The sequence below is a fragment of the Rhyacophila brunnea genome, unplaced genomic scaffold (genome assembly GCF_057557595.1).
Source record: "Rhyacophila brunnea isolate RB1 unplaced genomic scaffold, BYU_Rbru_1.0 scaffold_13, whole genome shotgun sequence".
Classification (NCBI taxonomy): Eukaryota; Metazoa; Arthropoda; class Insecta; order Trichoptera; family Rhyacophilidae; genus Rhyacophila; species Rhyacophila brunnea.
This window is the reverse complement of record NW_028232785.1, coordinates 42,571,320-42,592,589: the sequence shown is the minus strand read 5'-3', so window position 1 is coordinate 42,592,589 and position 21,270 is coordinate 42,571,320. Positions and strand designations below refer to the sequence as shown.

The following is a 21,270-nucleotide window of genomic DNA, read 5'->3' as shown; positions in this document are numbered from 1 at the left end:
CATTGGAGACTGAAAACACACGTTGATTAAACACCCTGCTATTTAAACTCAACAAAAGGTTCAGTTCAAACGTTTTATGCACTCTGCCGATAATTTCGATACGTATTATACCACCATGTATCCTAGTAGGAAAACATAATATACACTAATAAAATAAATTATTACAAATATATATTACAAATTCCTACAAAAATAGTCGGTAATGTTATTTCTAAATTTGACGACAATTTTTATTATTTAATAGAAAACAAATACCTAGTAAAGATACTTAATTTTATTATTTGTGTAATGGAATACATAGTAATTTTGGACTGATATTTATGACACAAACAAGTTAAATAGGTAATCCTCTTTATGACACTTCGAAATAGTGAGTTTTTACAAAAGACCGATAAAATTTTGTGGGAATATTACCTTTTTATAATAATATTACGACTTCGGCTAAGATCAAAATAAATTCAAACATTAAATTATTGAATGTGGGCCTAAGTACAGCACATGTACATAATATTTTTGCAAATATGACAATGTAGCCAGTATTGTTATTATATTATCACTTTAAATATGTCTCGTAGACAAAATCATTAAATTTACTCACTTCTAAGTATCCTGGGAAAATAATTTTATTTGGCGGGATGTCCTAAAAGGATTAGGCGGGCTTTCACAGAGACGCATTTATTGGCCGCAATAAAACATTAACAAAAATATACAAAATGCAGTCAAAGAAGCATTTATTAGTTTCTACATAAATATTGAAGAATTTCTTTTAATTTAAATTTTTGGCTTGGTGCCTTATATTATACCTATATATTATTATAATAGAAATTTAGGAAAAGATGAAACAAATAAAACGTCGTGTAGATGGTGAAATGTACACAGAATAATTTCTTCGTTTAACTTTCCCATTGATTAGCGACTGAGAATTTTTATCATTAATTACAAATAAGTATTAAGTACCTACCTATGTAATATTTGTGTTTATGACTAGTGACCTAATTGGTATTAATTTATATGATTTTATGATCAACGGTTTATAATTATCGATATTTTCTTTAAAATTTAATTAGTACTTATACCATGTCTGATCGCGCAAAACATATATTGCATTTAGCATCGGGTGGACTTAAATAAATTATCAATTAATTTTGAAAAATCTAGTAGTCGTGAGAGTGGTGAGAGTGGTAAGTACATACATTTACATACTTTTTACTTATTGATTATGATTGTTTTATTATTATGAAAGTTATTAGCTATTTAATCCTAGTAAAATTGGACAAAGTTTACATTTTGTATAATTACCTAAATAAAAAAGAATTAGATATGAATGAAAATTGATATTAAACCCTGTTTCTTTGAAAGCTCATAATGAAACGCTTAGATAATGATATCCACTATTTAAAGAAAATACTATTTGATAATCAATTAGCTTATGTTTATATTAAGTTGATTAATTTATAAATTTAATGCATAACGCAATGATTGCTGGTTTGCGCCAACCCTCTAAAATAATTTAATTTTGTGCATTTCTTCATTGTAATTCATACTTATCTGTATTTTTATATATTTAACTACTTTACTATTTAAATGAGATATTTTATGAATATCTACCAAATCATGGTATCTAATGTGCTTGTGTATTGATTTACAGATTATACTTGTATATTGGATGAAGCAAGTGGTGTATTCTGCAATGTGAAAAACATGGTGAATGAAGAATCCCTTGACAACGATGAAGTCATAGGTAAGCATAATATGAATATGATATAACCACTATAACAACGTAAGACTATTAAAATATTATTCAATTCTTGGTGAAGAGACTGTGTGTGTATTAACCACTTATTAAAATATAATACAATTTATGTAATATTATTTGACACAATTTCACAACAAACAGGACCGTTTTTTTATGCTTCAATAGAAGATTTTATTTTTTAAAGATTTTGTGTTGGTTTATAAGTTTTATAACACTATCCAATCAAAGTAGAAGAAACTAACCCTCATAGGTAGTAAATTATGGGGAATAAGTATTTGAATTATATTGCGTTTTATATTGATAAAACCTATTTTTTTTGTTATATTTGTAGCAGACGATCTATGTAATATTCTGAATACCACGAAATATTGAGATTAAAGTTTTAATATTTCTGAAAAATACGCAATTCTATACGGTTAGGTACTGTAAACTCATCTTTAGGAATGTTTTTTTACTGGTATCACTCTGTTATCTCCTTTTTTAATCATAGGGTATATACATTGGAGTATTAAATTATAATTTTATATTTTTTTTGACAGATTCTAACGATACGACAGATAAGGATTACAATTCTAGCTATTCAGAATACTGTCCCAGTATAATTTCGTTTACATAAAGTGCTCCAGATATTGACGAATATTTTAAATGCGCATCTCCTGAAGTTTTGGATTACTTAATGGATGAAATATCGAAACCGCAAACTGATTCAATACAAACATACCGCAATGATTATCAAGATATTGCGATTCCGTCCACTTCAGTGCATTGTAATGACATAATCGCCATTCCAGAAATCATAATGGACAATGATACCTTGACAAATGAAAAACCAAATAATCCCAATTTGACTACACATTATGAAAATGATGTACGATCAACGTATTCTCCATCTAAAGGTGCAAAGAGAAGACGACAAGAAATTAATTGGAAAAAAAATATTTTGAAAACATCAATCAATACTGGCTCCACATATATTTTGAAGGCAGGAAAAATAGTCGATTGGTGTATAAACTATCCAATAAAAGTAATAAAATGTGAGATATTTGTATTAGCATAAAATAATTAATAACATTATGATTGTTCTTTCCATTTTTTTAATTTAAATTGTGTTATCAATAATCCAATAAAATTAATTAAATGTGATTTATTTGTATTAACATAAAATAATTATTAACAATATGATTGTTCTTTCCATATTTTTAATATAAATTGTGTTATCAATAATCCAATAAAATGTATAAAATGTGATTTATTTGTATTAATATAAAATAATTATTAACATTACGATTGTTCTTTCCATATTTTTAATGTAAATTGTGTTATCAATAATCCAATAAAATGTGATTTATTTGTATTAGCATAAAATAATTATTGACATTATGATTGTTCTTTCCATATTTTTAATATAAATTGTGTTATCAATAATCCAATAAAATGAATAAAATGTGATTTATTTGTATTAACATAAAATATTTATTAACATTATGATTGTTCTTTCCATATTTTTAATGTAAATTGTGTTATTATGTATAAAAATAAACATTTTTTCTCTCTCGTAGTTACTTGCGTTATATTTTAATTTCTTACATAACTTTTTTTATCCTTCCATAATTACTATTTTCCTGAATAATTTATGTTACTTATTGTACATATTAACAATATTTATATAAATAACTAAAATAATTTACATTTTTTTTTTGATTTTTTAAAAATTATCATACTTAGATACTTTCTGTAATAAAAACTTCGTACAAAAAAACTGTATATCAATATGTCTCCTTACTCTTTGTCATTATTTTGTATTCACGCTGTCCTATTTCGAGCTAAATAATGCGCTATAATGGTTGTGTTTAATAAAATCGTATAGAGTAAGAAAAACGCGACGTAAAAAACCGTTCTATGCCAGAATATAAGTCTGCTGTGCGGAGTCAGTAATCTATTTTGTCCGCGCAAAAGCATGTTGAACCGAGTCAAAACATCAAGCGCGTAATATTATTCCAAATAAAAACGATTTTTGGTCATTATCTTAGCTGTTAATCAATTAATCACCATTAAATTTTGATAGAAATATAGACCATAAAATGGTCTATCTGATTTACTTAAATAAGATTAGAAACAACTCACTCATTTTATATGATGAATTTAATAGCGTAAATATTTTAGTTTTTTCGCTCTCCTGAACATTTGTGATTTTAGACTTACACCGGTTTTTCCTGGGGCCGTCGATATGTAACTTAAAGCCACTTCAAACATAGCATCAGCCTTTACTTTATCTATATAATATTTGACCATATACTTATTCATTTAATTCTAGAAAGCACGATCCGACCGCCCGATAAATAATTATTCCATACATACCTACCTACAAAAATAATCGTCAACTTAACAACCTAGCAGCCTTCAAAAAAATTATCTATTCACAAAAGTCTTCGCTCCAAACACAAAGTTACAAATTCTCAGAACTGCAGCCCTTAGATCAACCTTTTTTTTACCTACCTAATAACAATATCCTGAAACAAATTGGTTTTATATTCTTCATTTCAAAACATATCTGTTTGGTGGTAATTATTGTATGCGATTATTGCTATTGTGATGTTCTGAGGGAATGAGTTAGCAATACTAGTAACCTGTAGTAATTAATAGTACCTACCAACGTATGCTCTAATAACGTTTAGTAACGTCTGTCTACCTACCCTAAATCGCAGCGTTGCCAAACTGATTTGATCCAATTGCTTATTTGAAATAAATTTGTTAAAGTAGGTAACATCTTTGTTCTAAAATGGGTAAAAAATCGCCTGCCAAATCTGCCGAGGGCTCAACGATTAATTCCACTTGTCAAAAGACGCCTTCGTCTCTGACAACAGTGACCGTGACAGCAGTTACGTTTTTGGTGACCATCATCACAGAGGTTACGAAGGCTTCCGCAGAACTGGAAGCCCTCAAAAATGTCAGTCGGTCAGCGAAGGAGTCGATATCGAATAGTTTGGGCGTAATCAGGCTCGCGTGTCAGGCTGCAGAGCTGGAAAAACGCGAGCTTGAGAGCGCCCTCATCAAATCTAAGGCGCGTGCTGAGGCGACCAGAGATCTGCTCAATCAAGAAAAGCGTCACACAACGCAGCTCTCAGCTGATCGCCGACCTGTCACAAGAATCTTTAGTGAAGCACCTGCGCACACGGAGAGTGAACTGTCACCGCAAATCCTTACCCCTAAAAATTCGCGTAGTGCTGGCAACATTTCGCTGCGGCCAGCACAGCCGCATTCAGCCAGTTCCGCAAGACCCGAAACTGTCATTCCCAATAGACCCGTACCGGCAAAGCGTTCCTTTGCGGAAGTTTCCGGGGCTACACGATCTTCTAGGAAGCCTGAGATTACACCTGTCTTGGAGTTCCCGGCTTCGACTGCAGCTGCATCGGGGAAAGTTCGTTCACGTCATGCTGTGATTTTGACAAGCAAAGACAATAATAAGACAAGCGAGGAGGTTGAAAAATGTATCAGAGAAACGGTGGACGTCTCCGGTCTAGGGATCGCTGTCGTGTCATTGGCGAGGGCGACTCACAACAAGTGCATCGTCAAAGTCATGAGCGAGGACGACTCCCGGAGACTGGTGGACGCTGTCAGCGGCTCGGAGGTTCTCACCGCATCGGTCAGCTCACTAAAAAGGCCGAGGGTTGTCCTAAAGGGTATTGAGGAAAATTTTGATGGGGAACAATTGATAACTGCACTACGTTATCAAAATGCCTTCATCAGAACGTCACCGAACGATTCCTTCAGGGTTGTGTTCAAAACAAAAGGTCGCATCCAGGGCAAATCCAATTACATTCTGGAGGTGGAGTCCTCCTTGTATCATCAGATGGTGGAAGTTGGTGGCCTGAACGTTGGTTTCCAGCGGGTTCGAGTGCAGCCATGCTCTAGTGTTGTGCATTGCACGAAATGCCTGGGGTATGGGCATACTGCTCATACTTGCAAGGAAGCCTTTGCGTGTCGGGGATGTGGGGGGGACCACAAAATTGCGGAGTGTCCCAAAAATGGAAAGTTGACATGCGTCAACTGCGTCCGAAAAAATAGGCGGCTCCATCTGACGGCTCCGACGGGTCACAGCCCTCTATCGCGCGCATGCATATTGCACCGCCAACAAGAAGCCAAGTCTACTTCCGCAACTGACTTCGGAAACCAATAATGGCTATACACCTAAAAGTTGCACAAGCGAATCTTGCACGGTGCGAGGTCGCCACAGTCTCTTTCATCAGGTATATGGAATCTAATAACGTTGACCTGGCTTTAATCCAGGAACCGTACACTGGCAACACGGGTCAAATCCGTTCGTCACTTTTTTCAGGTATCATTTTTCAGAAGCCGAGCAGTCTGTATCCAGTGAAGGCAGCTATTCTTGTGCGTCGAACGTCATCTCTAACCCACTGCATTTTACTTTCCGAGTTTAGCTCATATAGTTGCGCTGTTGTAGAACTCGACTACTTAGGAGAAACGCTACTGGTCGGATCACTGTACTGCGCGCCATCGGTGCACATCGATGAATCGCTGACCGGCATGAGCAGGCTAATGAACACTTCAAAGGGTCACAGGCTGTTACTCGGAGGTGACGTAAACGCAAAGAGCATCTGGTGGGGCAGTCGACGTACTGATAGCAGAGGCACAGCCGTGTCAGATTTTTTAGCACAGCACGACCTAAATGTATTAAACGAGGGTTCTGTCCCAACGTTTGAAACGATCAGAGGAACTCGTAAGCTGGAAAGCTATATTGATATTACGGCGTGTTCCAACGCTCTGCTCACCAGAGTTGAAAATTGGAGAGTATGTCGTGATGCAGCGTTGGGATCCGACCACAATGCGATTGTTTTTTCATTACAGGCCGCAGATAGCTACGCTGCAAACAAAACTTCAAATGTCAATCAACAGCGACCAGGTTTGTTTAAGACGTCCAAGGCTAACTGGATAGATTTTGGGCTTGCACTTATTTCCCAGATTCAGAATCGCGGTATCACTGTAGATAGTTTGGATAGCGTCACAGACGCACATGAGCTCGAAAACATTGTCAAAGAATGGTCATTGGCGAACGAGTCAGCATGCGAGAGCACGATGGTGCGCTCTTCGGGCGAAGGATTTCATAGAAAAAGTAATCCATGGTGGATTCCGAAACTGGATACACTGAAGACGGCTTTTAGAGTAGCAAGGACGAAATTTCGAAATTCAGGCGTGGTTCGACGGCCGTTCACTCGACAGATTTTTGAAGCCGCAAAGAATAAGTATGAAACTGCAATTGCGGAAGCGAAATTAGAAAGCTGGAAGAGCCATTGCTCGGCTCAGGGAAAAGAGAATGTATGGTCTAGTCTTCAGAGATTGCTCAAAAGTAAGGCGTTCAAACCGCCTGAAACTCTGACAATCAACGGTCGCATGACCTCTTCGGCTCTCGAATCTGCAGAGGCTCTTCTTGCGTATTTTTTTCCAGACGACAGTATTGCAAACGAAACGGAGCAACAGACATTGATCCGAAATGCGGCCTCGATTCCTTCAGAGGAAGATGACGACGAGAACTTCACTCTCGAGGAGGTCGAAAGAACAATGAGGCTGTTCAATCCAGCTAAAGCTCCGGGACACGACAGTTTCACGGCGGATATCTGTCTCAATTCATTCTTAACTGTTCCTAGCATAGTTGTCGCTCTTTATAATGCTTGTTTGCGAATTGGTCATTTTCCAAAAATCTGGAAAGTAGCTAGAGTGGTGGTCATTCCCAAACCGGGAAAGGACGACTACGCTAACGTATCGTCATATCGGCCCATCGGATTGCTGCCCGTGTTCGGTAAAGTACTCGAAAAATTATTTATAATCGAGTTTCCTGGAAACTTCAGACTAAACATCTGCTCAGCGAATACCAGTACGGTTTCACCCCTCAAAAGAGTACTGAAGACGCGCTTCATGCAGCAATTGATAGAATCAGGGGGGCTTACCGCGATGGTCAGCTCGTAGTGGCGGTATCTCTTGATATCAAAGGCGCGTTTGACAACGCATGGTGGCCATATCTTCTTCAACAGTTGAAATCTAAAAATTGTCCCGCTAACATTTTCAGGCTCATCAAAAACTATCTATCCGACCGAGAAGTCTTCGTCGAATATGCTGGAGCATCTGCTACCAAAGAGACATCAAAGGGATGCATACAAGGTTCGTCTTGCGGCCCTGTACTGTGGAACATAGTTCTCGACGATCTTCTCTCTATGCCGTTTCCTGAAGGTGTACACGCACAGGCCTTTGCTGATGTTGTATTGCTGATTATGGAATCCAAAGAACTTGGTTCTCTAGAATCCATGACTAACAGCGTGCTGGAGAGCGTCGAGGCTTGGGGAAGGAAGGTCAAACTGTCTTTCTCCGCGGAGAAAACGAAGGCCTTATTCTTTACTAGGAGGCGCGTCTCTCCGCCTTCGCTGGTGATGAATGGGCAACCTCTATCTTTTTCTAGGGATCTTAAACTTTTAGGGGTTGTAATCGATGACAAACTAAATTGGTCAAAGCATGCGGACAGCATCTGCAAAAGAGCCGCGGTGACTTCGCTCAAACTAGCAAGAATGGCCAAACCCACATGGGGTGTATCTTCTGAAGCTCTTCGAATTCTCTACACTTGTGCTATTGAGCCTATGATCACGTATGCGGCCAGCATATGGCATGAAGCTGCCAAACGGAAAAACATAGCAAAAAAACTCAATACGGTTCAGCGAGCACTAGCGATACGAATATGCAGAGCTTACCAAACGGCTTCGCTCAATTCAACGCAAGCTCTAGCAGGACTTATGCCTCTAGATTTACGTTTAAAACAAATCGCTCTCATTTACAGAGCTAAGAAGGGCGAGGAGGGCCTCGCAGGTTTTCTGCCTGACGACAGGCTTTACGAAAAACCGGTGGACTATAGAAGGCTGCCACACCCGGCTAGACTATTTTCTGAAGTGGTTTCTTATCCTGCAACGTTGGAAAGCAACGAATGCAATAACATGCCGATTTTCACGGATGGGAGCAAAATTGATGGCGGTACTGGTGCAGGGTTTGTGGCATACATTAATGGCGGTGAGATAGCGGCTCGTAAGTACCGCCTTGCCAGCTATTGTACGGTAATGCAGGCTGAACTCTATGCCATCCAATGCGCTCTGGAGTGGGCAGGCTCAGATCCAATTCAGCGAAAGCTCACCGAAAACCATAGTATTTGTATTTATTCTGACTCCAAAAGCTCAATCCAAGCAATTGGAAATCCGTTGTCTACTAATCCGATTGTCTTTTCTATTCACAGCGAGTCCGCTCTACTGAGACGGCGCCACCACGAGGTGCACTTCAAGTGGATAAGGGGACACACCGGGATAGAAGGAAATGAAAGAGCTGACAAATTGGCTCGGCATGGTGCCTCTGAACCCAAGACCGCGGTAGCTTATGACAATAATTTCCTCTGAGCTACGCGAAAGTTACAATTTCAGACATGGTGAAAAACGAATGGAACTCACGATACATAAACTCATCGACAGGGGAGTTGACCCGAAAGTTTTTACCTTCAATTTTAGCAGCACGAGACGTCAGGATGCATAAGGGACTGTGTTTTGAGATGACTCAGATTCTTACAGGTCACGGAGTCATGCGAGCATACCTGCACCGGTTTAAAATAACATCTGATGGAAAGTGTCCATGCGACGACGGAAGCGACCAGGACGTCTTACATTTACTCCTAGATTGTCAAATCTTTAGCAAGGAGCGGCACAACCTGAACTTTTTATTACAGATGGCAGATGCGGACATTCGAGACCTTCCGGGGACCATGGCAAACGAGGCCGGAAGAGATGCCCTTTTTAATTTCTGTATTGATGTAATAAAAAGAATAAAAATAATAAATGGTGACATGTAAAGATGATTCATGCCTTTCAGATCCAGTGACTGCAATCATATAAGATAGGATAAGTATATACTTAGAACATTAGTCCAATGCGATATTTCTTTTACCACGGGAAAAAACTCGACTACAAATCGCAGTCCTCAGTTCCCAATGAATACGACAAAATATTCATCAGAATCACCTCCGCCTTGCGCTACTAAGAATTTTCCAGGGTTTTTGCAAGGCGGTATCATAGGCCCTGGCCGAATTCAAATTAGCAATACCCGATGCGGGTAGAAGAACAGTTTTCAATAAGGCATATTCTCTCAACCGGCACAATTTTCATTTGACTAGCATCAAGTAGAGTAGTTTGCGTGCCAAAGTCCTTAAGAAACCTCGATAGTAAATGCGAGGTATCCATAAAGGCATCTAGAAAAAAAAAAAAAAAAAAAAAACCTAACCTAACCTAACCTAGGTACACAAAGATAAACTGGTTCAATAGTCTCGCGCACTCGGTTCACCGAAGTTCGCCGAAGACGTTCCCCTGATCCGTCAGGAATTGCACGAAGGGGAGTTGAACCTCCATCACTCCTCTTCCCAACGACCATGCCGAGGACACTGAGGTCACCACCCTCGACGCCGTCTGGCGACATGGAGGAGGCTGGGCTCTCCAGATCGAGATCGAGTCCAGATTTGAAAGAGCAGTTGAAAATGACGGCGCGCCTGACTGCCGAAGAACGTAAGAAGCCAGATCCCGAGCTCAAATCTGGATCATCGAGTAGACCGACGACCAAAAAGCAGTCCCCCGCTCCATCTCTCTCTTCAAAGCCAAATACATCCCAAGGAATTAGCCCTAACCTTCGAGACAAAGTGGAAGAAAGTGCCTCCACAGGCATTCGGGTAGTGGAATCCCTCAAAGGAAATATTACCAAGGAACAGAAAGAGGAACTGGTAAAAATATATTTAAACATTATGAAAGAGGCCAGGAAAATGAAAAATTTCATTGCAGACCTGAAGGAAGAATTGGCGATGACAAAACTCAAAGCAGCTGAAGAATTACTGAAAAAAGAAGAACAGCATGCAAAAACACTTCGAGAGGAAAAGCCAGTGCAAAGCCCTCAGGAATCATATGCCACAAGAGCAAAAAGGAACCTGCCAGAAGCGATCCATAAGATCCTAGTCAGCTCGACGAAGGAAGCCACTGCAGAAGACATAGCCAAAGAAATAAGGGCAAACATCAAGCCCCAAGATTTGAAAATCGGGGTCAGTTCCTTCAGAATTGGCAAGAAAGCGTCATAATTGGCTGCCCCAAAGCTGGCGACGCAGACGCGCTCATCGCCAGAGTTAACACGCATTCTAATGGAACATTGGCAGCCAAGGCGGCGCAACGACGGAATCCGATCGTGATTCTGAAAGGCGTTGGAAAAGAATATGACGACAATGAAATTCCAGAACTCTTGATCCAACAAAATGAGGCCGTTGCAAATACTAGTACATCAAAAATGGAAATAAAAATTGTAAGGGTCCTAAAGAATAAAAATGATAAACTTAAAAATTGTATGTTACAGGTAAACCCGGCCATACGCACAGCCATGCTGGACTCCGGAAGGGTGAATCTCGGATTTATGAGGGTCCACGTTGAAGATGTTTCACCCCTCCTGCAGTGCTACAAATGCCAAGGATTTGGACACACGTCGTTAAAATGCACGGAAAAAACGGAAAGATGTGTAAAATGCGCAAAAACTCATAGCACAAAAGATTGTACCGCTACTGAAGATAAGTGTTGGAATTGCTGCAAGGCAAAGAAATCCAGCATAAATCACAGAGCGAACAGCAAAACATGCCCGTTCTTGGTGATGATGGAAGCAAGAGCCTTGGAGAGAATTAACTATGGCCAATAAAGATTCCATAAAGCTCCTCCAATGGAACGTCCAAAGATGCAGAGCCGCTCACGAGGAGGTCATTAACTTTGACCAATTTGACGTGGCGCTGCTCCAAGAACCGTATGTTGGCGCATCGAACTCAATGCCGTCAAAAGCAGGACTAACGGTATTTCAGTCACCGGGACAAAAAGGCGAAATTTCAAAAGCCTCCGTAATCGTCTTCGGTGGCTGGGGATCGCCTATTCTTCTCACGCAGTACTCGGGCCCTAACATTGTTTGTGTCAAATTAGACAGTGCTACGGGACCAATAGTACTCACATCTGTATACGTAGAACCAGGTGCAGATCTCGCCCCTATTCTTCGAATTCTGGAAAAATTGATTGATTCTGAAAGTACAGTTTTGATAGGTGGAGACTTCAACGCAAAGAGCATTTGGTGGAACAGCAGCAGAACTGACAGCAGAGGAAGGGAGTTACAGGACCTCATTGCTGAGCTGGATCTCCAGATCCTCAATGAGGGCTCGACTCCAACCTTTCAAACTGTCAGAAACCAGACAATCTGCAAGAGCGTAATTGACATTACAATATGTTCAGCTCATACCACTAAAGATGTCACAGGCTGGCGAGTGGACACCGAGATGAGTGCACTAAGCGACCATCATCCGATCACATTTGAATACGGAAAACAGAGCTTAGTAGAAACAAGCACTGGGACGAGACTCTACAAGACCACAAAAGTAAATTGGAATGAATTTAGGAAACAGGTAGAAGAATACCTTGAAGCAAAGAAGATAAATATCAGCTCCTTCAACGACGTGCATGACGAACACACACTTCAAATTAATATTAAGACGACAATTGAAGCTTTGAAATTATCCTGCGACAAACTTATGCTACCCAAGAAGAGAACAGACAAGAAATACCCGAACCCGTGGTGGAACGACGAGCTTACTGAGCTGAAAAAGGCAGCGATTAAAGCAAAACACAAGATGCAAAACTCTGGATCAACAAGAAGATTGACGATCACTTTACCAGAATATCTCAAAGCGAAAGAAAAATACAAGAGTGCCATCGATAAGGCAAAAACCGAATCGTGGAAACTCTACTGCTCGATTCAAACACGAGAAACAGTTTGGTCGACCGTCTATCGAGTATTGACAAGGACTTCAAAGAGATCAATCCCTGTAACGATGAGGACAGCAAATGGAATGTGCAAAAATGCTAAAGAAACTGCAGAGGCTCTTTTACATCAATTCTTCCCAGATGATGATACAACGACCGAAGGAAGTGAACACGCTGAGATCAGAGGGGCTCTTAAAGCCAATCTTTCTTCAGCGGATGATCCTCCTTTTACGGAAGAAGAATTGACTGAGATCACTTGGGGAATGAACCCAAACAAAAGCCCAGGACAAGATCACTTCACCGCAGACATTTGCTCACGCTTCATTGATGCATTCACAGAACTTTTGTAACGTTATTATTCACAGGCTTGTGTATAATATACGTTTTAAACACTGGCAACATTCAATGAGGATTTTTGAGACGTCGTTAGATTGGCGATACTGCGAACAGGAGAACTTTTAAGTTGGCAGCTTGGCTACGCGTTTGAGAGGCGTACGCTTTACTCTGAAGATAGTGGACAGTTGATTGTGAGATACGAGCAAGGAACGACGTTCTTCGGACGGGCTGCTCGGCGAGCTCGTCGACAAGATGGCGACAAAACTCTACGGTATTTATTGTATTGAATTATGTTTAAAGGACTAGATTCCTATCTCTTAAATTGTATTAACCTTCCCCCGGTAACTCTGGTAGTGTGGTTAGGAATTTTGGCATTGGTTTCGGACTAAATTTTGTAACATTTTTGTAAACGCGTTGTTTTACTAGTACCAATAAATTGCTTTAGTGTCCATTTTGGACCATCCTCAAATGAGTTTATTATTTTTCTTGACCTGATTTGTTCCTTATATAGTGATATGCCAGGAGAGGAGTCAGGCCAAGTGGCGCCCCATAATAATGTGTAATTAATTGATTATTTCTCTTAATCCTAAATGCAGAACACTGGAAGATTTATAACCAAAAGACCGCGTGGAAGCCACGACCTACTGTTGTTAGGTATTAAAAGCCTACGGGGATGAGATCCTCATGTTTTTACCGCTGTTTTGTATTTGAGCTATTCCGGATGTATTAAACGTACGATTAATATCTATTTTAGCCATGGTAGGTGTTAGAAATCTTAATACGTTTCACTTTGTCTCGCAATGTTTAACGCTTGCCTTAGGCTGGAATACTTTCCCGACGACTGGAAAATCGCACAGGTTGTAGTCATCCCGAAACCTGGTAAAGAGGACTATTGCGACGTCAAATCGTACCGACCAATAGGTCTTTTACCAGTTTTCGGCAAGATCCTTGAAAAACTCATGATCAGAAGGATCAACTGGCACCTTCATCACAACAATCTCATGAGCGAGGAACAGTATGGCTTCACTCCACAAAAATCGACAGAAGACGCATTAACCGACACGGTAAAATTTATAAAAGAGCATAGAGATAACAAACGAATAGTCATCGCGGTATCTCTAGATATAAGCGGCGCATTCGATAATGCCTGGTGGCCGATGCTGCTAAAGCAGCTCGCTGACAAAGACACACCGGCAAATCTCTATGCGCTAGTCCGCAGTTATCTTCGAAACCGAAAGGTTAACATAACACATGCAGGAGCAACAACGACCAAGCTGACGACGAAAGGATGCATCCAGGGATCGACATGCGGTCCGTCATTCTGGAACATCATATTGGACGGTCTTTTAAAAATAGACTTCGGTCGTGGCTGCAGGGTTCAAGCCTTCGCAGACGATGTTCTTCTTTTAGTAGAGGGACAAACTGTTGAAGTTGTGGAACTCTGCACAAATGAAGCTCTGAAGAAAGCAGCGGCCTGGGGAAGAAAAGCAAAACTGCACTTCTCGGAGGAAAAGACCAATGTGATGATAATGACAAGGAAAAAACTCACCGCTCTGCCGAAGATAAAAATGAATGGAGTTGCCTTGACGCCAGTAGAACACTTCAAAATCTTAGGTGTCACAATTGACAAAAACCTGAACTGGTCCCGCCACATCGACAACGTTGCAAAGAAGGCGGCTGGAATTGCTTCAAAATTGATGAGAGCCGCAAAACCTACATGGAGATGTGCCCCAGAGGTGACGCGGCAACTCTATCATGGAGTGATCGAGCCGATAGTCCTATACGCGGCGAACGTATGGGGCGAGGCAGCCAATAAGAAGACAAACAAGAAGAAACTGGACGCACTCCAAAGGCAGATGGCTATCAGAGCTTGCCGTGGCTACCGGACAGTCTCCTTGACATCAGCTCAGGCACTCACAGGATTCACTCCACTGGACCTCAAGATTAAAAAACGTATCGCGATCTCCTAAATCAAACGATCGGGAAAAACAAACTTCTTGCCTTCGGATAGAAGATACCAAGGAGTTGAACGATTCTACGATCTCCCACATCCATCCACGCGTATGACACAAACTGTCCGCTACTGGGACCAAGACGTCCCAGACATAGAGGATGAAGAACTGAGAATCTTCACGGACGGTAGTGTCCTGGATGGAAAAGTAGGCGCAGCGATAGTTCCATGTGAAAAGGGTAAAGAATACCAGGCGAGAACACTCAAGTTAGCTGACTGTTGCTCGATATTCCAGGCGGATTGACGGCAATGAATAGCGCCTTAGATTGGATCCTCAATAAACGAAAACCCTGGAAAATTGCAAGAATCCTCACGGATTGCAAGACTGGGGCACAAAGCATAGCATCTGTATCGGTCAATCCTCTTGTCGCAGACGCCCAGCGAAAGCTGAGAGCGATAGGAGAGACTGGACTGACAGTGGAAATTTGCTGGATCAGAGTCCACGTAGGCCTAAGCGGAAATGAAAGAGCCGACGCTAAAGCAAAGGATGCTACGCGTAAAAAGACGGCACCGACGTACGACAAATTTCCACTAAGCTATGCGAAGAGAAAACTTAAGGAAAGTACCCTCGACACCTGGAACGATCGCTACAGAGCCTCAAGTACGGGAAAGATTACGAAAATGTTTTTCCCGAACATTCTGGATGCCTTCAGATACCAGACTTTCTCTAAGCCGAGCTTCGAAACAACGCAGATCTTCACCGGCCACGGAGCCTTCAATGGATACCTCTACAGATTCAAAGTGAGTCAAACAGACGGCTGTCAGTGTGATGGTCACATCACGCAGGACGTCCCTCACATTTTGAGGGAATGCCCGATGTTTGACTTGCTGAGATACAAGTTCCAAATGGCGCTTAAATCTGCAAAGATAGATTTTCATGACATTTTCAGAAGCAGACAAGCAGCAGAGGAATTTGAAAGGTTTGGTGTTCAGATAGTTAGGCGACTAAAAGAGTTGAATAAAGGAGTAAGTATTACAGAGCAGGAATAGAAAAGATAGATAGAAAAACAAAAAGCCAACCATCATGCGATGGCTGGAAGGTCCCTTAAGTGTCTAATAAGCTTAAGTTCCGTCTTCTCTGACATAGGTTTCTATGGTTTCCTATGTCTCAAAAGCGAATGCAGAGAAGTTCCCAGCAAGGCCATAGCCAAAAGTCAAGCCGTTCCTTACACAAAAGCTAGCTCCAAGTAAAATCATAACCCTTCCAGATCCTAAACCTTGTACATAGCAAGCAAGGTACCCTTTATGTCATATAAAAAAAAAAAAAAAAAACCTAACCTAACCTAACCTCAAACATTTTAAAAAACACCCGATTCTGGTAGCTAAAAAAATTAATTCCACATTAGAGACTGCAATTTACCCTGTGGACGTTACCCTTATTTGTACCTACCTAAATATTATGATTGGAGATGCGTAATATGTACCTATATACTGACAAATAGTTTTTACTTAGGTACCTACTTGCATTTCGCAGATTACAAAAACTTTCAGACATTTTCAAGGTCCTTCCGAAACATTTTATCACTTCTACACGTCACTTTTTTCTTCGTTAGTATTTACGACGATTATCTTTATATCGGAGTACGTTATTATTATTATTGTTTACATTTTTTTAGTAAGGGCGGTCAAGAAAGCCGAACGTGCAGCCTTTCATCATATTATCAAATCCGGAGAAGGGACACCTTGACCTTGGCTTAGCCGCATGCTGCGGGAATCTCAAAAACATAAAGATAAGTAAAGATGGGCTATTATTATCCATTATTAGACCATGTCCGATCCTAAGAAGATTATACGGGCCTCCACAGAGTAGAAGTTTGCATCAAGAGATTTTTGTTTTTATAGGAAATGGATGTTAGCCACTTCCTCAGCCTAGTAGGTCCACGCTCTGACTCCAAACACAAATTGAAAAACAATATGTGTATTTGCCAGACACAGGATTCAAACCTGGGATCCACGACATTATAAGCCAACCTGTAAGCCGCGCTCGACCATCTTGGCCATTTATTATTATTATTTTAATTTTAATTATTCAGCGATAATATCATTAATTTATGCCTTTTTAAAATCTAATAGAATATATTGTAAGCTGACAAATAGTTTTAACTATACAACTGTTTAGTAGTTGCTTTATTTCTTAACTTTATTTCAGAGTCAGTTAGTTGTGATTTGTTTACATTTTTAGTAATAGGAGTTCAGAAGCGATCTGTGCACCCTTTCATCGCATCCAAGCAGCTCATGCAGCCTCACCAGTCATCACTCCAATTGGACCTGACTCGACTATGCTCTACTGTGTCATGAATTCTCGACCGATGCAAGAGTTTCAAGCTGGTCCGCTTTTAAGTTAACCCGAGGATTGATAAACACTATCCACACAATTTGTATAATATTATGAATTTGTTTAATATAATCTTTTAGTAGGTACAATGAATATTTCCTTTTATTTTTTTTACATTTGTATCTCTTAATTTTATAAGTACCAATAATAAAATTATAAAGTAGGTACCTACTTACATACCTAATATGTAAATAAATAATCATAGTGAACCTGTTGTGTTTACATGATATTGTGTTATAATATTATATATTATTTATTACTATATAATATAATTTGTCCATAAGATCGGTGGATTGTAGGTAGGTACAAGAAATTCATTTTAAGATTACTTAATCATTCTAATTTCCTAAGTACTTACCAAATAATATTATTATATAAATAAATATTATCATACTCAATCTGATGTAGGTATATACATAATATTATACTATTATTTCTTAGTGGTGAAGTGTGGAGGTAGGCTGTCAAGATCCGACATAAATAGTGCATTGTGAGTCATACGTACCTATTTGTTTTTTCTTGAACGAGTACTACAATAATTTACATAGTATGGTGTTGGATAGTTTTAAAAAATCAGATAAGCCCAGCCAAAATAAAACCATAATAAGTAGTTTCGGTACGCTTTGGGCAATCCGACAATTTTGTGCACACTTTTTCATTCATACTTAATTCTTTTCGTTGAATATAAAATACATATTATTATTACACGTCATGCTGTTGGTATTTTTTAACTCTTCAAGTGAAGCGCCTAGTTTCAGAAGCCCCTAAAAAGGTTTTCATCAAATTTTGAGTTTGATATATATTTAGATATATGTTTTTGTTCACTATATATTGGACAAAATGTAAGCAATAAAACTAAATGTGTTCATTAAAATATATCGAAGCCAATATTATTTCATAATATGCTAGGTATCTATTATTTTATGTGGCGAACGTAATAACGAACGCCTGCACACGTGTTATTCTACCTTACAACACCCTCGTCCGCTTCGGATGAATTAGCCATCCCCACTCTCCGTGAAATGATAGCGTGTGTTCGTTGTTCCATTTAAAACAGATCGAGACACACCGTGGTTTGGATATGACGTACATTTATCGATGTCAGATTATTATACACGATTATAAGATAATTGCATGTGATATACACAGAATAACATGTTAAACGATGACTAAATAGTATTTAAAAGCATACTTTACCTTTTGAAGCAATCAATTAGCTTTTAAAATGCCTTAAAATGCCAAATTTCTATCGGGCCACTGAGTGGACGGCATGGGAGCGGGCGTAATTTTTTAACATTGTTGGGGGAAAGGTTAATATCAGGATTGTCTTTGACACTCTAGTTAAATATGATTGTAGAAATAAGTACGAAAAATAAAAATAAATAACTAGCACAATTAAATGTTTGTTTTTTTATAATCCAGTAATTTTTAATTTAAATATATTTTTAAATTTCGCGGCATTTTTGATAGTTTCTAAGTACAGCTCAGAGATGGCGGTGTTCAGCGGAAATAATTTTGAGGGCTCTTGCGAATCTATTTACGTATATTATCTATGACCCGGAGCTACAACAGCTCTTCATGCAGCGTGGACCGTAGACCGTAGAGGATTGTTTATGGCGACAATTATTTAATGATAAAAATCTGAAACGCGGCCGATGGATAGCGGTAATTTTGCTTGCATTTAACTGCGTGTTTCTGAATTTTTATCTTCGACCCGAGATTTATAAATATTCATCGGAGAAAATAAAATGAAAAATGGGGAATATTTTATTTGACAGCTAAAAATCTGCAAACCACCTGATAAATATCTATAATTTATGCGCCGATTTATCGTTGTAATTATGAAATTTTATATCTCGCCGCCGATTTTTAAACAACAATTCGGGAAAATCATAAAAAGTCGGGAATTTTTTCATCTGACAGCTAAAAATCTGAAAACCACCTTAAAGAATTCTATAATTCATGCGCTTATTTACCATTGTATTAACGGATTTTTATATTTTACCAGCGATTTTTAAATATCAATTGGGGAAAATCATCTGAGAGGTGGCGAATTTTTCATTAACAGCTAAAAATATATTACACAGCATAAATAGTGTTCACAATAGTATTTAAAATTCATAATAATTAAGTAGAGATTGAATCTCTCGATTTTCCGAACGACGGTCGATATAAAGCCGCCTAAAGTCAGCTCTGCAGTAAACTTTTTAATTAACCGATTTTGAAATCATTATCGTGATTCGAGGGGGCTTACAAAATATGCGGTCGCAACGCAGCACGTCCCAGACCATTATTACTTGCATATTCCGAAGTTGGCACGCTGCTCGTCTTTTATTTAACGAGTGAGTTTTTAAGTTTGTAAAGTGATGCTACATAAGGACAGTATGGTGATAAAAGATCCTTCCCCGGTATTGACGGACTATTGCAAAAACTCTAATAAATTTCGAAACGACGTGAAATGGGTATATTTAAAATGATAAGTGACACGTTAAATGATTATATTATAGGCCGTAACGTCAATATAAAGTCGGAAAAGTTAATAATCCAGGCAATTTAAAGAAAATCGGAGATCAATATTTTGAAAAGTGACGCGCGTCCCGCTTCTTCAATAAAATTATTGTTAGTAGTACGTCCACGAACTTTCGTAGTCTGTCTAGGTAATAAATAAGTGCTCAAATAAAGCAAATAAAACTTATACCTACCACGTACACGAATGCTGTTTCATAAATTTTTGAAATCCCACGAGCATAATTACGTAGGCCGATTAGGTAATAAATAGGTGCTTAAATAAAGCTAAAAAATACCAATTATGAAACGTCAAAGACGTTCAATCCCACCCAAATCAAATATTCACCCACCCAAATATAAAATAAACACAAAAAAATATCATAAAACATCGCAAAATAATATGCTATTCCAGGCAAATCAGAATTACAGTAGCAAACCTCGATAATGCGATCTCCGTTACGTCAGCTCGCTATGGTGATATATGCCATCCTACCACTCGTACCTATCGCTTTCTATAATATATTATGCGATAAATAAGGTGATCCGTCGTTGCTTACACGAAAATGTTCTCATTTTCAAGTAAGCTCCGCCAATTGCCCATAAACTTGATGTTTTTTTTGCTATAAATGCACACCCGCGCGTAGTGCAGCGAAAAATTTCGATATATTTTCGGAAAGCTGTGCCTCTTACCTCGAAATCGGTGAACGAAAACGACCATCATGAGAGCAGTGCTTACTTCGCCGGGCGTATACTATGATTTATCTTACGTTCCCCTAAAAGTATATTAGTCTATGCGCTCCCCTCCCGAAACATCACGAGATGGCATAGATAGACGGAAAGAGCTATCGTGTCTCTTCAAAAATAATATACAATACCATTACCTATCCATCTTATAGGTAGGTATTTCAATGTTCTTTGAAAACATCGACTGTCACTTACATACATACCTACCTATCTTATAATTATTGTCCTTATATTTGGTTAAACCCGTTTCATGTTTCATGATCATAATATGTTATCTTATCACTAGGTACCTATGCGTTATATTAATAGATTCTTGTTTTAAATAATTATTCATATTTACATTCATGACAGAATGTGACATTTGCGATAAATGTTGTATACATAATCATTGACGTGCTAATAAAAAAAATAGATCAAGTATCCCATACTAGGAATACTCTTAATTTATTGAGAGATTATAAGTGTATCTTAAAATAACAAATAATATTAGCTATCTGTGAGTATTTTTATTCATCAACCTTAGATGTTTCCTTTACTTACTTAGGTACCTACCTATCCAGAATTTTGGTGAGTCACCTAAATTGAAATTCGAATAACGCCCTTAATGTGCGTGCACAAACGAAAAAAACTCGTACACAACACTAATAATTCGAAAATGGACTTAATATTCACGCAGGTATTATTATCTATGAAGAAATGGAAATTTATTTTATTATAC

The 21,270-nt window shown here is 38.8% G+C and overlaps 1 protein-coding gene across 1 annotated transcript; it reads left to right on the top strand.

Moving 5' to 3' along the window:
• The first annotated feature begins 11,504 nt into the window (after positions 1–11,504).
• LOC147077577 (uncharacterized) lies at positions 11,505–12,968 on the top strand. Its single transcript, XM_085941123.1, has one exon. It carries the CDS (start codon positions 11,505–11,507, stop codon positions 12,966–12,968), a length of 1,464 nt encoding a protein of 487 aa, XP_085797249.1.
• The last annotated feature ends 8,302 nt before the right edge of the window (positions 12,969–21,270 follow it).